The 20,172-nt window shown below is 54.0% G+C and overlaps 1 protein-coding gene across 8 annotated transcripts in view; it reads left to right on the forward strand.

Annotated features, from left to right (window-relative positions):
- KCNAB2 (potassium voltage-gated channel subfamily A regulatory beta subunit 2) overlaps window positions 1-20,172 on the forward strand; it is a 106,790-nt gene that overhangs the window by 55,584 nt on the left and 31,034 nt on the right. The window contains exon 1 of one of the 8 annotated variants that reach the window (XM_032758725.2): window positions 644-892. The exons of 5 other annotated variants lie outside the window; for them this stretch is intronic. In XM_032758725.2, coding sequence (XP_032614616.1) covers window positions 675-892 — 218 coding nt within the window. In that variant the 5' untranslated portion in view covers window positions 644-674. Of the gene's footprint in view, window positions 1-643; window positions 893-16,050; window positions 16,278-20,172 lie in introns of those variants that run through there. 2 more of the 8 variants (XM_032758726.2, XM_032758731.2) reach the window with 2 other exon arrangements.

Raw genomic sequence — 20,172 nt, forward strand, 5'->3', positions numbered from 1 at the left:
CAAAGATCTCTGCAGTGCAAAGATGCTTTCCACAAGCAGAGAATGTGTTGTATAGATAGCATTTCCCTTTACAAGGCTGGGAGCAAATAAGACCTTCCCGGGTTGGGGCCACCTGGCATGCAGGGGTGAGGTGCCTCCCTGGCATAATTACAGAAGCGTTTACTTCAGCAACAGGTATGCCCTGCGCTGCTTTCCCAGGGACAGCTTTTGACCCAGTTTTACCCTGGGAACCACCTCAAGAGAGCACCGTGATATAGTACCGCAGTCATCACAGAAGAGCAACCCTGGTCTTCAGCATTTGGGGGGCTCAGGCTCTGCATGCTCTCTGTGCTCCCGTTTTCATTTGGACACTTGGGGTGCAGCTGTCCTGCCTGGAATGCAGCTTTGCCTGTGCTTGTCTCACAGATGCAGGGGGCAGAAAAGGGCAGCTTAGCCAGAGTTCCTGGCAAGCACTGCTTTGCGGACTGAGAATCTCATGCCAAGAGGTGTTTACATCCAGGGGCAGGTCCCACTCCTAGACACCAAGACCTGGTGGTGGCACTAGTTAGAGGATGTTTCGCTGCAGCTGCCCCCTGCCCCAGGGCCATCCACCCAGCCTGGGGCACGCAGAGCATTGGCACACTGTCTAACTCATCATCGTCTGGACAGTGGCGGCTCCCAGGCCAGGCAGCACCATGCTGTCCATGACGTACAGCGAGAGTCTGCGGAGCGTGAGCAGCAGGTGCCACTCTGAATGGGCCCTGCACCCCGTCCGCCAGACGGACACGCTGGAACTGCAGCGGCTGCGGGAGGTGCGGGCAGCTGCCCAGGCCAGGAACATGGAGAACTTCCTCCGCATGCACGGCCTTTCCCTGGACGGCTGCACCGCCCAGCGCACAGGCATGAAGTATCGGTAAGGGCCGGGCAGGGGGGCGGTGGGGTGGGAAGTCTGATTTCAGCCATATAAAAATGTATAAAAGGGCTGGGCACAGTGGTTCACACCTGTAATCCCAGCACTTGGGGAGGCGGAGGCGGGTGGGTCACCTGAGATCAGGAGCTCAAGACCAGCCTGGCCAACCTGGTGAAACACCGCCTACTAAAAATACAAAAAATAGCCAGGCATAGTGGGGCATGCCTGTAGTCCCAACTACTCAGGAGACTGAGGCAGGAGAATCGCTTGAACTCAGGAGGTGGAGGTTGCAGTGATCTGAGATCATACCACTGCACTCCAGCCTGGGCAACAAGAGCGAGACACTGTCTCAACAACAACGACAAAAATGTATAAAAGAAGAAAATGAGGCCAGGCATGTGGCTCATGCCTGTAATCCCAGCCCTTTGGGAGACCAAGGTGCGTGGATTGCTTGAGCCCAGACCAACCTAGGCAACATGGCAAAACCCCATCTCTACCCCAAAATACAAAGAAATTAGCTAGGCATGGTGCCATGCACCTGTAGTCCCAGCTACTTGGGAGGCTGAGGTGGATCACCTGAGCTCAAAGAGTTTTGAGGCTGCAGTGAGCCGTGATCACACCACTGCACTACAGCCTGAGCAACAAAGTAAAAAGTGAGACGCTGTCTCAAAAAAAAAACACAAAGAAAGTGAAAGTGCCATAGTCCTATCCTATCAAAAGACAAGTCCTATTAAGAATTTGGGGCTGGGCGCAGTGGCTCACACCTGTAATCCAAGCACTTTGGGAGGCCCAGGCAGGCGGATCACTTGAGGTCGGGAGTTTGAGACCAGCCTGGCCAACATGGTGAAACCCCATCTCTACTAAAAATACAAAAATGAGCTGGGTATGGTGGTGTGCACCTGTAGTCCCAGCTACTGGGGAGGCTGAGGCAGGAGGATCGCTTGAACCCGGGAGGCGAAGGTTGCAGTGAGCAGAGATCTCACCACTGCACTCCAGGCTGGGTGACAGAGCGAGACTCCATTGCGCAAAAAAAAAAGTTTGGTAAATTCCCCATGGGGTAAAAATGTGTGGGGGTGTTTCTCCGTGGGGAAAAAATGTGTTTCTGGGTGTTGGAGATCCCTGCTCTAAATGATAGGCACGTAGGTCTGAATTTTCTTGGAACCTCCAAAGGACATTGTTTTTAGTGCTCTTGTCTTTGAATTCAGCACCTCGGACAGCGCTCTGTTAGCCACCGTTCTCTGGCGGGTGTAAATCCCTGTCAATTGCAAATTGACAGCTTTATCTTCTGTGCCTCTCAGGAACATGCCCTTGTGAGAGCCAGTCAGCCAAAGAGGACCCTCCCCACCCAGTCCTTGTATAGTTGCCAGTTAAATTTGAAGTTCAGGTAAATGAGTAACTTTTTAGCATAAATATGTTCCATTAAATATTTGGGACATACTTATACTAAAAAGTTCCTCATTGTTTATCTGAACTTCAAATTTCACTGGGCGTCTTGTGTTTTATCTGGCAACACTAAATCTCTGGCTTCCGTCTGAGACAGACCCTAGGGATCATCTGCATGCTCTCTGCAGAGTGGAGCGCAGGCCAGGACTGCTTCTTTAACGTTTTCTCCTGTGGACGGCGTGTTTGGTACTTCAGCCCATTGTTTGAATATGTGGTTGTAATTTAAAGAAACAAAACACTTCTCCTGTGAGTCCATTAGGTGGCAGTGTTTTTCAGGCTTTGTATCCTAAATCCAGCTGTCAAGGAAGGACAAAGGGTCTGCTAGTTTGGCCACAGCTGACCTCCTTGTTCTGCTGGAAATTTGACCTCCTTGTTCTGCTGGAAATTTCTCAAGAAGGAGATGCTGGGCATTCATGAGGGGCTGGTCATTGATTCCTTTTGTTTATTCAGTAAATGTTTACTGAGAGTCTGCTTTGGCACCAGGCGCTGAGCCAAATCCTGGAGCTGCTGCATGAACAAGATCAACCAGGTCCCCACCCTCATGGCAGCCACGGCCTGGGAGTGTGGGGGGCAGAGAAGCAGCAAGCTTGCACGGAGACAAGTTCCAACAGCGGCCACTGGCCAAGGCAGCAAAGCAGGACAATGCAATAAAGAGAGACCAGGGAGGCCAAAGGGGAACCCTCTGAGAGAGGGATCGTCTGAAGATGTGGAGAACATTCCAGCTCAAGAGGAGAGGGGTCTGGAATGGATGCCTCTCTCGGTTGGAGGAGCGAAAAGAAGGCCCAGGCAGCTAGGCTGGAGGGAGGAAGGTTGAGGACACGAGGCGATGACGCAGGAGGGGCCAGACCCCGTACTCCAAACTTGAGGGAAACCTCAGCTCCCTCCTATGTGGACAGGATTTGTGATGGAGGAGAGTTTAGTGGGTTAAATCAAGACCCCCCAAAATCACATTCATCCTAAACCTCAGAATATGACATTAGGCTGGGTGTGGTGGCTCACGCCTCTAATCTCAGCACTCTAGGAGGCAGCCTGGGTAACATGGCAAAAACCCATCTCTAAAAACAATCAAAAAATTAGCCAGGCATGGTGACACATGCCTGTGGTCCCAGCTACACAGGCGGCTGATGCGGGAGGATCACTTGAACCCAGGACTTCAACGTTGCAGTGAGCCCTGTTTGTGCCACTGCACTCCAGCCTGGGTGGCAGAGTGAGACCCTGTCTTAAAAAAAAAAAAAAAGAAGAAAAAGAATGTGACATTATTTGGAAATAGGCTCATTGCAGATATAGTTAAGATGGGGCAATGGGGCCATACAAGACTAGAATGGACCCTAATTCCTATGGTGTCCTTATAAGCAGGCCATGTGGTGATAGAGAGCGGAGTGATGGGTCCACAACCCAAGGAACTCCGAGGAGTCTCGGTGTTACCCGTGGAGGGTGTCCAGCCAGGTTCCTGGCATCTTGAACAAAGAATTGGACAAAATGCACATACAAAGCAGGGAAAGAATGAAGCAAAAAAAGCAGCCGGGTGCAGTGGCTCACGCCTGTAACCCCAAAAGTTTGGGAGGCCAAGGCGGGTGAATTACATGAGACCAGGAGTTCGAGAGCAGCCTGGGCAACATGGCAAAACCCTGTCTCTACTAAAAATACAAAAATTAACCAGGCATGGTGGCCCACACCTGTAGTCCCAGCTATTCGGGAGGCTGAGGCAGGAGAATCACTTGAACCTGGGAGGCAGAGGTTGCAGTGAGCCAAGATGGAACAAAAGTACACTCCACAGGATGGGAGTGGGCTTGCGGCTCAAGAACCTGGATACAGAATTTTCTGGGGTTTAAATACCTTCTAGAGGTTTCCCATTAGTTACTTGGGGTACACCTTATGTAAATGAAGTAGTGGCGTGTGATCATTCTGATTGGTTGCAGAAAGTGACCAATCAGAGGCTGAAGTGAAGTTACAAAGTTACACTTCTATGCAAATGAAGACTTGGCCCACGACCAGCTTGATTGGTTGTGGGAGGGGACCAATCAGAGGTATTGTCCATTTTTCATCTGCCACGCAGAAAAGGGGGCGCTGTGCAAAGAGAGTAGCCTCTGGTTCTTTTGTTACTTGGGCATGGAAAGTTGGGGTTTTCCTTTTGACTTAGTTATAGGAAGTCAGCGGGAATTGGCCTTCAGTTCCCTGCCTCCAGACCCTGGTCTCCTGCCCCACCAGGAGCCACCAGATGCTGGAAGGGGCAGGAAAGGACACCTCACAAGGGCGTTTGGAGGGAGCCCTGCCCACACCTGGACTTCAGACTCCAGAAGGGGGAGAGAAAACATTTCTGTTGTTTTAAGCCCTCTAATTTGGGGATCTTTGTAATGGCAGCTGCAGCGAACTAACACAGGTGGAGAGAACATATCTTTTATTTGCCTGAAGCCCCAAGGAAAATGTGTGAGCAGCCTCAGAGACACTGCAGGACCCACTGTGGGGCTGGAACGCCCTTGGGGATTTCGCTTCTCAGGGAGTGGAGGAGACCAGAAGACAAACGTTCGTTTTTTGTTTTTTTTTTGAGTTGGAGTTTCACTGTACCGCCCAGGCTACAGTGCAGTGGCACAGTCTCGGCTCACTGCAACCTCTGCCTCCCAGGTTCAAGCGATTCTCCTGCCTCAGCCTCCCAAGTAGCTGGGACTACAAGGATGCACCACCACACCTGACTAATTTTTGTATTTTTGGCAGAGACAGAGTTTTGTCATGTTGACCACGCTGGTCTCAAACTCCTGACCTCAGGTGATCCACCCACCTTGGCCTCCCAAAGTGCTGGGATTACAGGCGTGAGCCACCTCACCCCACCAACAAAGTCCCTTTAGCAGTTGATGGGCCAAAGGTGGTTGTTACACCCAGGTCGGGGTGAAGCGGGGACGGGGAGGGTGGTGGCCTCACTCTATCTGGTGAATTTCATTTTGCTGCACCCAGGCTGGCAGGGGATGGGTGGGATGCTCTGTGACTCAGACCACCAGTTATTACAGATCCCAGATAAATTTATTCCGTGGTTACCTCTTCTCCGTCAGCGACTGGGCTGGGTCTCCATTAAACCTGGTCTTAAATATGAATATGGAAAAGATGATACCTGGGGATAGGCACTGCCCGGTGCCGCAAGGAACCAGCTGTGCCCCTGGCCTGGGCATTTCATCAGCTGAACTGAGCTGCAGCTGATGGAGGTGGCTAGCAGCATTCCTGTTACACTTCCCCAGTTTTTTTTGAGACAGTCTCGCTCTGTCGCCCAGGCTGGAGTGCAGTGGTGCGATCTCAGCTCACTGCAACCTCTGCCTCCTGGGTTCAAGCGATTCTCCTGCCTCAGCCTCCCAAGTAGCTGGGACTACAGGCGCAAGCCACCATGCCAGGCTATTTTTTGTATTTTTAGTAGAAACGGGGTTTCACCATGTTGGCCAGGCTGATCTCAAACTCCTGACCTCAAGTGACCCACCCACCTCCTCCTCCCAAAGTGCTGGGATTACAGGCGTGAGCCACTGAGGCCAGCCTACATACACTTCCCCATTTTTTAAACTGTCCTCAATTCTTGCTGTTAAAAAGAATTTTAAAATGAATTTTTAAATCCACACAGCCCCTGTGTAAGCGTGAGGGAGCAGGGCGAGGGCAGCTGGCCTAGCACACACTTCCCTTCCCCTGTGGACGGTAGGGTTCAGAGATGTGGCCTCAGAATGGCAGGCCAGAAGCTGTGGCCGGGCCCACGCTGTGCTGGCTGGACGCCAGCCCTCAGTTCAGCTGTGTTTTCCTCGCTCCCCATGGTGCTGGGAGTGAACCCAAACTCCCCGCAAGGCTCTACGTGGCCCTAGCCTGCCTCCTTGGTTTCACCTGGGGCCCCTCTCCCTCCCGCTCAGGAGGCTCTGGACGCCACCCCTTCCTTCTGTATCCCCAAAGGGGAACTCATTCCATCCACAGGGTCCTCGCACTTTCTGTTCCCTCTTCCTGGAGGGTGCCTCCCTAGACGTGGCCTGGTTCCTTCCCACTGTCACATCTAAGCTTGGTCCCCAAAGAGACTGTCCCAAGCACCCACTCTAAACAAGCACCTGTGAAGTCATCAGAAGCCCCTCTTCTGAGTGAGTGTCTTCCTCACCCCTCCTCCATCTCGGTTGCCTTGCTCTTTGCCCATCTGCACTGCTTTGAGATCAGAGCTTTGTCTGCCCCTGGCATCCGGAACCCCCCAAACCTCTGTGACTTTAGGTCGGAAGGCGCTGCGAGGTCTTGGTCTTAATCCACTTTCCAAAGCACATGTCTCGTTCTGGCTGCATCCTTGATGGTGGGGAGACAGGACTGACTGGGAGCTGGTCTGAGGCTCTCTCTGCAGTCCAGATGTGGATGGCAGGGAGCCTCTGCAGTCCTTGGGCACTGACCCTTGGTCATGAACTCCTGGCAGGGCAGGAGTCCTGATTTCCTGTGCTTTCTGACTCTAGATCCCAGGCTCTTACCACAAGCTCAGGTTCACCAGGAAGTACTTGGTTGGTTGCCAGGTTCATTGAGCAGACTGTAGTTGCTCAGTTAACCATAGGCCATCACTTCCAGCTGGGCCAGCCAGGGAAGGCTTCCTGGAAGAGCTGGGAATCCAGGTGTGTCTTAAAGGACAGGCGGGAAGGAGGGCACTGAGGGCAGGAGGAGGGGCAGGAGAAAAACAGCAGAGGCCAGGGGGGATGGCAGGTTAACCTGTCTACAAGGCCAAGTGCGTCCTGGGAAAGAGGGGTCCCCAAGAAACGGGGTCTGTCTTGGGAAAGATCCTGTTTTACTTTCCTGAGGCTGCTGTAACAAGCTGGGTGGTTTACAACAGAAGCTTTTTCTTTCCCAGTTCTGTGAGCCGGAAGTCCAATGCCCAGGTGCAGCAGGGCCACACTTCCTCCGAAGGCCCCAGGGAGGATCCTTTTTGCCTCCCCCAGTTTCTGGTGGTGCCGGCAGTCCTGGGCATTCCTCAGCTTATGGCCGCGTCGCTCCAATCTCTGCCTCTGCCATCCCATGGCCATTTTCCCTCTGTGGGCCTCTGTCTCCAAATCTGTCTCTCCTTATAAGAACACCAGTCATGGCCAGGCACGGTGGCTCATGCTTGTAATCCCAGCACCTTGGGAGGCTGAGGCGAGTGGATCGCTTGAGTCCAGGGGTTCAAGACCAGCCTGGGCAATGTGGCAAAACTCCGTCTCTACAAAAAATGCAAAAAACGGCCAGGCATGGTGGCGAGTGCCTGTGATCCCAGCTATTCACGAGGCTGAAGTGAGGATCACTGAGCCCAGGAGGTAGAGTCTGCAGTGAGCTGAGATCGCACCACTGGCACTCCAGCCTGGGTGACAGAACAAGACCCTGCCTCAAAAACAAAAAGCAAAAAACAAAAACCCAGTCATTGGATTGAAGGCCAACCCTAATCCAGGACCATCCCATCTTAACTTGATTACATTTGGAAAGACCTTGTTTCCAAATAAGGTCACACTCACAGGTATCAGGAATTAGGATCTCAACTGTCTTTTGGGGACGCATTTCGGCCTGCCACAGGCCCCAAGGATTGACTGAACACCTTGAGCCTGCGGGGCCATCCCTGAGTGTCCTGGGAGGAACCCGGGCTCCCACCGGCTACCTGTGTGACCTCAGACAAGCCCCTGGCCTCTCCATGACTCGATTTCCTTACCCGGAAAGTGGAGACCAGGGTCACTACATCAAAATTGTCCTGAGGAGTAAATAAGCTCCAGGTGACATAACTCAAAGTTCCAGGCTTGGCTCCTTGTGGGAGAGAAATGCAGGCCCTTCCCATCCCTGGGAAAGGGACCTTTCCACACAGCAGTAGCTGTCCAGGCACCTGGACTGTCCGCTGTCTATCCATCTTGAGGTCTCATTCGTGCACTTAGTCACACTTAGAGACACAGTTCAGTGCCTCGCAGACAAGGGACGGAGGCATCACGAAGGGACGGGAGGGAGGGAGGTGAGCAGCCAGTCATTCTGGAAGAGCTGCCGGGCCAGACGCAGGGGCTAGGAGAAAGCCAGCTGGCAGGCCCAGAGCGCTCCTTGAGGGCCTGCCCAGGACCACGGCTGGCAGCTGTGTGGGGCCTGTATCGGGGCTGGGAGGGCTTCTGCTGGCAGCGGGCGCCACATTGGAGCCTTGGTGGTCATGGTCATCCCAGGCCTGGAAACAGCATCCGTCTGCAGCCCCAGCCTCTCCAGCCCCAGCTTCCCTAAAGGGACAGAACAGCCCTTCCCTCCCCCACAGGGCTCCTGAAGGAGAGGTGGGAGGAAAGGCGGAGACCCAAACTCCTGCACTGGGTGGTTGCCTTGTCACCGATTGATGATGTACTGGGTGTTTCTGGAGCTGGCCTGGCAGCAGGAATCATGGGCCATACCTGTTTTTCCTGTTTTTTGTTGTTTTTGTTTTGAGACAGGGACTTGCTCTGTCACCCAGGCTGGAGTGCAGTGGTGCTATCACAGCTCACTGCAGCCTCAACCTTCCGGGCTCAAGTAATCCTCCTGCCTCAGCCTCCCTGGTAGCTGGGACCACAGGCGCACACCACAACACCTGGCTAATTTTTGTATTTTTTGTAGAGATGAGTCTCACTAGGTTCCCCAGGCTAGCTGGGAACCCCTGGGCTCAAGCAATCTACCCACCTTGGCTCCCAAAGTGCTGAGATTATAGGCGTGAGCCACTGTGCCCAGCCATACCTGTTACAGTACAGATCCCCAGGCCCCTTTCTGGAGGTTTGGGGCGTCTGCCCCTAGAGGCTCTTTGGATCAGCAAGGACAGGGAGCACCACCCATGTGCTGGCGCCGTGGTCATTGTTGTTGGTCTTGTTACGTCTCAAAGGGTGCTTCTGAGGACAGAAGGAGGAAGGGAAGGAGAGGTGCTCGCTCAGGCCCGGACAGTTGCATGGGAAACAGCAGCAACTCAGAGCAGAGCCAGCCGACTCACAGCGGCAGGCCACTTTCCCCTTTCTGGGCTCCTAGAGTTGGAAGTGCGTGGGGCCGTGAGGTCCTGGTGAGCAAGAGGAAGGAGGAGGAACTGGCTTTGCAGACCATGTAAAGCCGGTTCCCGGGAAGCACACACATGGCCTGCCGGAGGCCTTGTCCTAGTGTCACCTGCAGCTTCAAGATGTGACCCCAGCACAGTCCACTCAGCCCAGCCACAGAATGGGCCCCGCCAGTGAGATGTGCGCTCTGGGCAAGGCTCACACGTCCCGTCATGGGTCCTGTGGCCTCCTCCTTCCCTCGGCCTCCCACTGTCCCTCCGTGTCAAGTCCCCCACCATCTGATGCGCCCTCTGACAAGGCCAGCGAGACCCTACTCAAGACACGGAACCTGCTGCTGCCTCACAGGCTCCCGCCATCTGCCCTCCTGCCCCTGCTCTCAGGAGAAGGACACTCCTGGAATTCCACATGGAGCCCACCTTCTCCCTGGAGCCCTACCATACTCCCAGGCACCGCTGACCCGCTCTCCTGCTGGCCGACTTGGCCTTGAACACCGGTGGCTCAGGCCTTTCCCAGGGACCCTTGCTTCACACCCCAGCTGGAGGAAGCCACACTCACAGCACTTAGCCCCTATGGGGTCTTCAGCTCTTACTCTCCTGGTGCACTCCTCCTCCAGGAAGGCCACTGGCCCTGCCTCCCTTTGTTCTTAGAAATTGCTCCTTTGGGGCAGCCCCTCAACTGTTCAACATCCTCTGCCCTTCCTTGGGCAAGAAGTCACCTTTGGGTGTAAACCACACTCCGTTCAGCGTGGGCAAGGCAGTCTCTGCAGGATGCAGACCCTCAGCCTCACTCTCGGAGGAGCTGCTGGAGGCTGTGCTTTTATTTTATTTTATTTTATTTTATTTTATTTTATTTTATTTTATTTTATTTTATTTTTTGAGACGGAATCTCACTGTCGCCCAGGCTGGAGTGTAGTGGCGCGATCTCGGCTCACTGCAGGCTCCGCCCCCTGGGGATCACGCCATTCTCCTGCCTCAGCCTCCCGCGTAGCTGGGATTACAAGCGCCTGCCACCTCGCCCGGCTAATTTTTTGTATTTTTAGTAGAGACAGGGTTTCACCGTGTTAGCCAGGATGGTCTCGATCTCCTGAGCTCGTGATCCGCCCGCCTCGGCTCCCCAAAGTGCTGGGATTACAGGCGTGAGCCACTGCGCCCGGCCGAGGCTATGCTTTTAAAAGCCATGTCAGGCCGAGCGCGATGGCTCACGCCTGCAATCCCAGCACTTTGGGAGGCCAAGGCAGGTGGCGGATCACAAGGTCAACAGATCGAGACCATCCTAGCCAACATGCTGAAACCCCGTCTCTACTAAAAATACAAAAATTAGCTGGGCATGGTGGCACGTGCCTGTAGTCTCAGCTACTCGGGAGGCTGAGGCAGAATTGCTTGAACCCAGGAGGTGGAGGTTGCAGTGAGCCAAGGTCGCGCCACTGCGCTCCAGCCTGGCAACAGAGCAAGACTCCGTCTCAAAAAAAAAAAAAAAAAAGCCATATCTAAAACCTTCTCCAGGCCTTGAGCCCTCCACGGGCCTCATTCTGTGCATGAGAGGGCGTCTGCCCCCTTCCACTGCGAGCCTGTTGCCATTGTGGGGGAGGAGCTGGCCGGCTCCAGCTTTCCAGCCTCTCCAGGCCCAAGGGGGACGAGTGGACCCCAGGCACTGAGCCGGAAGCCTCCGCTGCGGGGATGCTGTCTGTGGTGCACTCCAGGGACACAGAGCAGAGCTTTTAATGTGGGGTGGCTGCCCTCCAATGAATCACAGCAAGAGCTAGCTGCTTCATCTTATCAACAGCAGGTACTGGAGAGACAGAAAAAGAACCAGAAATCGGTTGTAGGTTGAAGTCAACCAGCCACGCTCCATGCCTCTGACCAAAGCCTACCAGCGCAGGGCCGGGTGGTGGCTCACGCCTGTAACCCCAGCACCAGGCCGGGCGGTGGCTCACGCCTGTAACTCCAGCACCAGGCCGGGCGGTGGCTCACGCCTGTAATCCCAGCACCAGGCCGGGCGGTGGCTCACGCCTGTAACCCCAGCACCAGGCAGGGCGGTGACTCACGCCTGTAATCCCAGCACCAGGCCGGGCGGTGGCTCACGCCTGTAATCCCAGCACCGGTCCGGGCATGTCCCCACACATGAATGTTCCACGCTTCCCTTGTCTGGACGATATGATCAGGGAGACACCATCCCAGATTCTAGTTGATAATAGAGCAGGCCTCCTCAACCTTGGCACCATTGACACTTGGGCTGGACAATTCTCTGTCATGGGGCAGCATCTGTGGCCTCTGCCTACTGCCAGTAGCACCTCCTGCCCAGTTGGGACAACCAAAAATGCCTCCCTATGCTGCCCAGTGTTCCCTGGGGAACAAAACCCCTCCCAGGGGACACCCACTGATACAGAGTAATCATCTGTGCCACCAATTTTCACAGATTATAACATAATATAATGTGCATAATGCAAAAATTATATTGAATTCTTTTTAAAATTACCTTCCACCCCACCTTATTCCAAAAAGGATGGTAGGTGACATTGTTAAATTAATCTGCTACCATGAAATTTTTAAAATAAATAATAGCAAATATGGGGAAAATGGAAAATAAGGGTAGGTTAGTAAAATAAGTCGGTGGTAAAAATAAAATACCAAATTCACCCACTAGATGACCAGGCAGTGACTGGCGAGGGCTGTGTGTTTTATACAGACTTTCCAGCAAAGAAGAAACCCACTGATTGCTTAGAAGTCCAGTGTCAGCCAAGCGCGGTGGCTCACGCTTGTAATCCCAGCATTTTAGAAGCCCGAGGCAGGCGGATCACCTGAGGTCGGGAGTTCAAGACCAGCCTGACCAACATGGAGAAACTCTATCTCTACTAAAAATACAAAAAATTAGCCGAGCGCGGTGGCACATGCCTGTAATCCCAGCTACTCGGGAGGCTGAGGTAGGATAATCACTTGAACCCGGGAGGTAGAGGTTGCAGTGAGCCGAGATTGCACCATTGCTCTCCAGCCTGGGCAACAAGATTGAAACTCCTTCTCAAAAAAAAAAAAAAAAGAAGAAGTCCAGTGTCTCTAAAATTTCTACCTTGGGTTCTCAAAAAAGAACATAATGTGAGCTAGGAAACGCCATTCCCCCAGTAAGTGGGCATTCGTCTAGCAGCTGTTTGTGTCCCTTGGTATCATATCATAAGGAACATAAGTTAGTCTTTCCTGGGTCCATTGAGCCAATATTTATTGAAGGCTTTTGGGCACGTGACATGGTGCTGGACGGTGGAGACACCAAGATGACCACATGCAAACTGCTCCCCGCCCGCCGGTGTCCCTGGGAAGAACATGGTCAGTGGCGCTCGGAGAAGGGAGGGGTTACTCATGCTGGGAGCCTAGCTTCACGGCGCACACACACTGTCTGAGCTGATGTCAAAAGCGACTCTGAGTTCAAAGGTGGAGAAACAGGAAGGGCGCTTCCACAGGGAACAGCAGGAACAGAAGCCCAGAGAGTTTTCAGGCAGGTGACTTTTTCTGGGGAGATGGGAACAGCTTTATTGAAATATAATTCACATGCCATACAATTCATTTAATGCAATTATATGGAATTAATTGCAATTCAGCAGTTTTCATATATTCAGAGCTGTGCAAACATTGCCACAATTTTAGGATATTTTCATCAACCCCAGAAAGAACCCCACACCCTTCAACTCTCACTCCCCATTCCCACCCCCTGCAACCACCAAGCTTTCTGTCTCTATGGATTCGCCTATTTGGATTTTTTTTTTTTTTTTTTTTTTTTGAGACGGAGTCTCACTGTCACCCAGGCTAGAGTGCAGTAGCGCAACCTCGGCTTACTACAGCCTCCACCTCCCAGGTTCAAGCGATTCTCCTGCCTCAGCCTCCCAAGTAGCTGGGATTACAGGTGCCCGCCACCACACCCGGCTAGTTTTTTTTTTTATTATTTTTAGTAGAGACGGGGTTTCACCATGTTGGCCAGGCTGGTCTCAAACTCCTGACCTCGTGATCCACCCGCCTCAGCCTCCCAAAGTTCTGGTATTACAAGCATGAGCCACCGTGGATATTTCATATGAATGGAATCATACATGTTCTTTCATGACCATCTTTAACTTAGTGTCATGTTTTCAAGGTTCTTCTATGCCTGTGTCAGTACTTCTTTTTTTTTTTTTTTTTGAGACAGCGTCTTGCCCTGTCATCCAGGCTGGAGTGCAGTGGCATAATCTCGGCTCACTGCAACCTCCACCTCCCGAGTTCAAGCAATTCTCCTGCCTCAGCCTCCTGAGTAGCTGGCATTACAGGTGTGCGCCACCACGCCCAGCTAATTTTTTGTATTTTTAGTAGAGACGAGGTTTCACCGTGTTAGCCAGGCTGGTCTCAAACTCCTAACCTCAGGTGATCCACCCACCTCAGCCTCCCACAGTGCTAGGATTACAGGCGTGAGTCACCATCCTTCCTTTTTATGGCTGAATAACACTTCATTGTCTGGAGAGGGCTACATCCTGTTTCTCCATTTGTCGGTTGATGGGTGTTTGGGTTGTTTCCGGTTTTGGGCTATTGTGAATAAGGCTGCTGTGGACATTTGTGTTGAAGTTTTTGTGTGGCCGTATGTTTTCTGTTCTTTGAGGACATAGCTAGCAAGGAGATTGCCTGGTCATGGGGTGAGGCCGATGACATTTTACACTTGGTGACTAAAAGTCTTGAGTCTCACTTAACTCTGTGCTGCTTAACGTGCACCACCGGGGTAAGAACACCCCTGAGGAATAATAGTAAGATGCCAGCTGTTGTGGGATCCAGTGGTTTGCCAGAGTGCAGAGAATGTGTAAGGAAGAGGTAGAGGATTTCCGCGTCTCACTAGGCCAGCATGCATAGCACCACTCGAAGCTCTTGGTAGAAACACCGCCTTCCGAGCTGGGCCTCAGAGCCGCTGGTTCCGTAGGTCGGGGGGACGCCCAGGACCCTGCCTTTGTAATAAGCTCCCCTGACATCATCAGATGTTGAACAGCCCTGTCCTAGACGGTGAGCGCCGTGAGAGCAGATGCCTTGTGATACACAGTAGGCACGCAGAGGCTGTTTGAACAAATCAATGTGATCCTTTTTATAAATAGGGAAGGGGGCTGTTGAAAAATTCTGTGAGATAGTCTGAGCAAATTCCATCTTGGCCCTGGCTTTGCACATTTAGGGGAAGTAGGGATGCCAAGATCTGCTGCTGATCACACCCTATAAAGAGCCTCCAATTAGGGAGAAGGGCAGGAGGCAAAAGACTTAACCTGAGTCCTAGGTAGGCGCCAAAGGTGGAATGGTTGCCATCTGTGCCTCTTCAGCAGCCCATGAGCTCCCAGGAGGCCAGGGCTGTGGCCTTTGAATCCTGGGGTCCAGCCTCAAGGCGGGTGGGCTGTGCACAGGGTTGCCTATCCCCCGTCACCCCACCACCTTCCAGTGCCCTTAGTACCTCCTGGCAGGACAAGAGGGGGCCCAGAAGGCAGCTCTGGCCAGGGTCCACCTGCAGGGTGTGAGGGGGACACTTGGGGTCAGAGGGCAGAGCCAGCCCCTCCGGATGCTGAAGAGGATGAAGTAAAGTAGGGCAGGGGCTTGCTTCATTCAACCTTTCACTCACTGATTGCAGAGTATTTATTGAGCGTCTGCTATAACCTAAGTTTTACTGGGAGTGTTGGAACCTCTCTGTCCCTTTGACCCCCGCGTTTCCTTCCTTGGGCCATCTGTGTCATTGTCATCAAGACACAGTGGCTTCTTCCCATTTCTGGTGATGTTGCTTCTCCTTGTGCCAATCCCCCAGCGGATACCCTACTCTCCGGAGGGAGAACTCCAAGCAGGTGCCGCTGGGCATGCACCAGGGAGGCTGTGACCGGAGCGGGCATTGCCTTGCTTGGAGCTAGCTGCCTACAAGCTCAGCTATCCAGCCCGCAGAGTCCACCCTGGCTGCAGCGCCTGCCCAGGCCTCAGGCCAGTCCTGGCCCAGCAGCTGTCAGCCCGGAGCAGCCAGCGATGGCCTCGAGGGACCAGCCAAGGCAGGCGGCTCATGCATCCTGCTTCATTAATAATGAATGGCCAGACGCTGCCGGTGCCTCTCCCTGGTCGCCTCATTGACTTGGTGGGAGCCTCAGCCGCCCACGGTGCACAGAGCCAGGAGCTGGATCCCAGACCCCCTCGGAGAGACTCAAGAAGCCCCGAGAAGCAGCTGCTCCCCAAGACTCCCTGAGCCGCTGCCCTAGGAGAGCAGTCACAGTGGCCCTGCGCGGCCCCCCAGGCCATCACCTCCAGCTCCACAAGCAACACCAGAGAGAGAGCCCTCCCTTCTCCGCTCCAAGGAAGGCGGCTGTGCTCATCACCCATCACTCATCATCAGGAGTAACCCGCAGCCCAGCCCTACCCAACACTTTTGGAGACTATTGGGCTGCAGACTTGGGCATCCAGAGCTGGATGAGGGTGGGGACAGAGGAAGGACCTGCAGAGACAAGAGAGATGTGAGGGGAGGAGAAAATGCGCACCCCCCAACCTCCAGCCGCGCTTCCAGCAGGTCTTCTATAGCTTGGGCCTGGAAATGTGACTCCCTCCCTCGGAGCTGTGCAGCCTTCTTCCCCACCATTGCCTTCAGAAATCCTCGCTCCTCAAAGAACGCCTGCAGCTTCCTTGGCTCCTGGATAAAGTCTCGTCCTGGTCGGGGGAGAAGAGTTCTAGAGGACAGATGGCTTCTGAGCCCGAGGGGACAGGGGACGCAGCCAGGATCTGAGCACCCGGCCTCAGCATGCAGGTGTCTTTCGTTTGCTCGGAGCACAGTCTCAAGGGCCGGGGCCCTGAGGATCGGCTGGGCCGACCGGCAGCCAGCAGCCCCAGCCTGGGCACCCGAGGCCGCTTCCGCGCCGTGGCCATGGTGGCCCGGAGCCTGGGACAGCTGTCGGTGCAGAGCCTCCCATGTGCCGGTGATGCCAGCGTGAAGCAGCATGGGATGAAATATAGGTACGGGGGCGCACAGCTTTGCAGGGTGGGGGCTGACCGCCCGGCCTCCCCAACTCCTCACCTCCTCACTTTCAAGAGCGCATAAAATCTGCAAATCCCCATTTGTCAGACTTGGGCAGTTTGTGCTGAGGGCCAGGAGGGGCTGTGCTTAGTGCTTGGTAGACAGTGAGAAACTGCGTTGAGAATCTGATCAGTGCGACGTTTCTTTCTTCCCAGTTTCACTGGGGAGAGGGTGAGTGTGCTGTCTTCCTTCCTTCTGCCTCCATTTTCTTTCTGGGGGTCGTTTACAATAGCCAAGCCGCCAATGCTCTCTTTTCCTGGGGAACCCTGAGGCATGGGCCACAGGCCCCCCAACATCCTCCTGCCCTCCCCTGGGCACACAGGCTCCACGAGATGCCCTAGGGGTGATCCGATATCTTTCCAGCCAGGCCACCATGACAAACATCAGTTTGATAGTGAGGGACTGTGGGGTGAACCCTGTGATGGAATGAATCTTCCCTTGTCCACCTGAGCCAGGCCCAGGGCCCAATTCCTGTAGCAGGCGGGACTCTTGCTCCAGCAGAGTCACAGGCACAGGCAGCCAGGCCGCATCTGGAGTTTCCCGATGGTCAGCCCAGGCACCTTGCTTCCCTCTACCTGGGCTCAGCCCCCATCTGGCTCCAGGTGCTATGACTTGTATGTGGGGAGGATGCTGAGCACTCACGTCAGGAGCAGGGCCTCCCTCCTCTTCCCTGCCGGGGCCTTTCTCAAAGGCTGGGTGAATGTGCCCAGGATGGGAAAGGGAGGGTCCCAGCTTTGTACAAAGGGTCCCGCGAGCAGGGTTCTGGGGCACCCTTCTGGAGGCTGGCCTTCCTCACTCCCCATGTAAGTCTCTGAGTCCAGAGCCTTGATTGCATCCAGAACCATCCTCCAGGGATAAAGGAAGTCTCCACAACACATGGTCTGCAGAAGCTGGAAAAGCTAAGGTAGGTCTCTGGTTCCCAGGTTTCCTGGGAAAGTTTTCCCAAAACAGGAACCGAACTGGGGACAACTCTGCTTTTCAGTGACCTGAAACTGGAGTGCAGGCCACCAGCCTCAGAAAGAGCCACAAACTGTTCTCATTGCATTTGGGAATCTTCTGGGTTTATAGCTGGTATTGGTGCCAACCTGAAAAGCATTGTGAGTCCATCCTGATGCCTGAGCTGTGTGGCTTAAACCTCTGCAAAACCAATGCCTGAGAGTTGGGCCTCATGTGAAACCGCATCATCTAAGCCAACCCTTTCTGGAGGTGAATTCCGGGATGACTCTGGGGTCCTGCATCCACATTCGTGTCTCTTCCTTCCCTGCGTCCTGGGAGGGTGAGACATGCTTTAATGAACCTCTAGGCTGAAAGTGTCCAATCCTCTAAGCTTAATGACAGTCCAGAATGGAATTCTCTGTTCTAGAAGCTCTGGAGTTTACATCTTTTGTTAAGTAGGGATCAAAAGCTAGAATTAGAGCCAGGTGAGGTGGCTCATGCCTGTGATCCTAGCACTTTGGGAGACTGAGGAGGGTGGATCTCTTGAGGTCGGGAGATCGAGACCAGCCTGGCCAACATAGTGAAACCCTGTCTCTACCAAAAAATACAAAAATTAGTTGGGCATGGTGGTGAGCACCTATAGTCCCAACTACTCGGGAGGCTGAGGTGGGAGAATTACTTGAACTCAGGAGGCAGAGGTTGCAGTGAACCAAGATCACGCCACGGCACTCCAGCCTGGGTGACAGAATGAGAGCCTGTCTCAAAAAAAATAAAGCTAGGAGTAAACTGAGCATGTATACGTATATTTTTTGCTTTAGATACCTATTGCCTTCTGTGACTTTTATGTCAGTCCTAGGATCTCAAAGGAGTTAAAAGCGGGACTGTTTCTAAACATAAGGCACTACGTAATTGGAAAGTGTGGCTGTTAACACTGTTTCCTTCCTAAAACTCATTGAGGAGTGGCTCTCAGAGGATGAATGCTCACCACGCCCATGTGTGTGTTTATGTGTGCATGCACACACGTGCGTGCTGGAGGCAGGGAGGGCAAGACAGGGCAGTGAAGGGGGGTGTTCATCAGGCTGGCAGGTTTGCAGTCTGCGGACCAGAGTTCAAATCCCAGCCCCAGCACTCTCTGACCGAGGGCGGGTTTGCAGTCTGCAGACCAGAGTTCAAATCCCAGCCCTAGCACTCTCTGACTGAGGGACCCCATCTCTCCAATGGAGTTGCAAACACAGCCTTATACCTGGCCAGGCCTGGGAGCTTTCCTTGCTGCTGTCACAGCGGGAGGTAGGTTCATAGCCCTGTAGGATGAGGTGCCGTTTCACAGGGGCTGAGATGGGCCTTAGAATCCAAAGCCTGTGCCATCGGGCACCCCCACCCCGGGCCTCTCCCATCCCACTCATGCGGTACCTGCGTCATGAGTTGCTGCACAGGGACTGTCCCAGGGCCACAGCCAGGGTGCAAGAGGGGGGCAGCAGGGACTGAGGGGGAGCCTGATCCCAGCCCCCTGTGACTCTGACCTCCTCCCTGGGAAGCTGGCCCTTCCCAGTGGTGTGCTCCAGGCACAGCTGTCCAGTGACACGCACAGTCCACAGGTACTAGGAAACTAAAAGTGCATGGCCAGTACCAGGCGCCACATTCTTGCCCAAGGGCCTAAGGCATGCTCAGTGTGGGATGGTGGGAGGCCAAGCCTGATAAGTAAGGGAGGGGCCAGCACTTGGTCCTGAGAGTCTGACACCAGGGCCTGGGCTTCTCACCCCTGAATTACTCCCCAACATCGTCCCAAACAAGCACTCCCTGGGACCCTGCCACTGCCAGCTCCAATTAGAAGACAAAGACTGAAGCCTAGCCTCTCCTTAGGGAGCCTGGAATCTGGGAGCAGGGCAGGCGTGCAAACGGATCATCACTGCACAGAGCAGACAGGCGAGCAGGGCACTAACAGGAGCCATCCCATCTGCCTTCCTCTGGGACCAGCTAGCCAAGGCCACGGTGCTTGCCCTTCACCTGAGCACAGTCTTGTCCTCTGCCCAGGTGGCTCCAATGAAAGGCCCCAAACTCCTCTTTGTAAAATGACCTGTCATTTCCCGGAGCCTTCCAGCTCTGGCCCTTCCCAAGTCTGAAGTGCAGTTTTTAGGGGTGTGCAGCATCCGGGGACTCCACGATGGGCATCAGTGCTCCCCTCCGGCAGAGGTTATGTCTGTGAGTCCTCACTCCAGGAGTCCAGACCCCAGGAGAGACATGAGGCAAATTAATGAAGACCAACAGTATTTGGGTTTTGAGATGTTGACCACCTGCTTCATTAGGATGTCAGGTTTCAGTGATGAGGAAGAAATCGGTAGGAAATGGTTTCTGTGTCTGGGAAGTTTCAAGTGCAGCAGGCAGCAGCCCCGTCCAGACCCGGCTGAGACGTGTGCTCCCCACCTGCACGCAGCAGCCATGCTTACAAAGCGTTCAGCCTGGAGGCGCCGTCCCTTCGCATCCCTTCTCCCGAGGCCTGGCAGCGGATGGCAGAACCAATACCATCATTTTCACAGGGAAACAAGTTGAGCAGGGTAATTGCAGCACCACGTGGTGCCCTAGTTTTGTTAAATTAGTCCTGTGGGTGGTGGGTGGAAGAGCGGCTGAACCCAGAGCCCACTCGGGGAAGCGGGCCCATTTCCCACCAGTCAGACCAGGAACAGATATGGAATCAGGGGCAGGGGCACCTTTTGCCAGCCCTCCCCAAACCGGCGACCAAGGAGTGCCTCTTCTCTTCAGCCCCAACCTGGCCTTCAGCAGAGCCTTTTCATGCAACTGTTCCCCACAGTCACTCGTGGAGGTGGTTTTGCAGAGGTGGGGGCTGGGCCTCCCTTCTCAATGCCCAGACATATCTAGACCAGTGGGGTCCAGGGCTCTGTG

This window comes from Hylobates moloch, unplaced genomic scaffold (assembly GCF_009828535.3).
Source record: "Hylobates moloch isolate HMO894 unplaced genomic scaffold, HMol_V3 SCAFFOLD_9, whole genome shotgun sequence".
Taxonomy (NCBI): Eukaryota; Metazoa; Chordata; class Mammalia; order Primates; family Hylobatidae; genus Hylobates; species Hylobates moloch.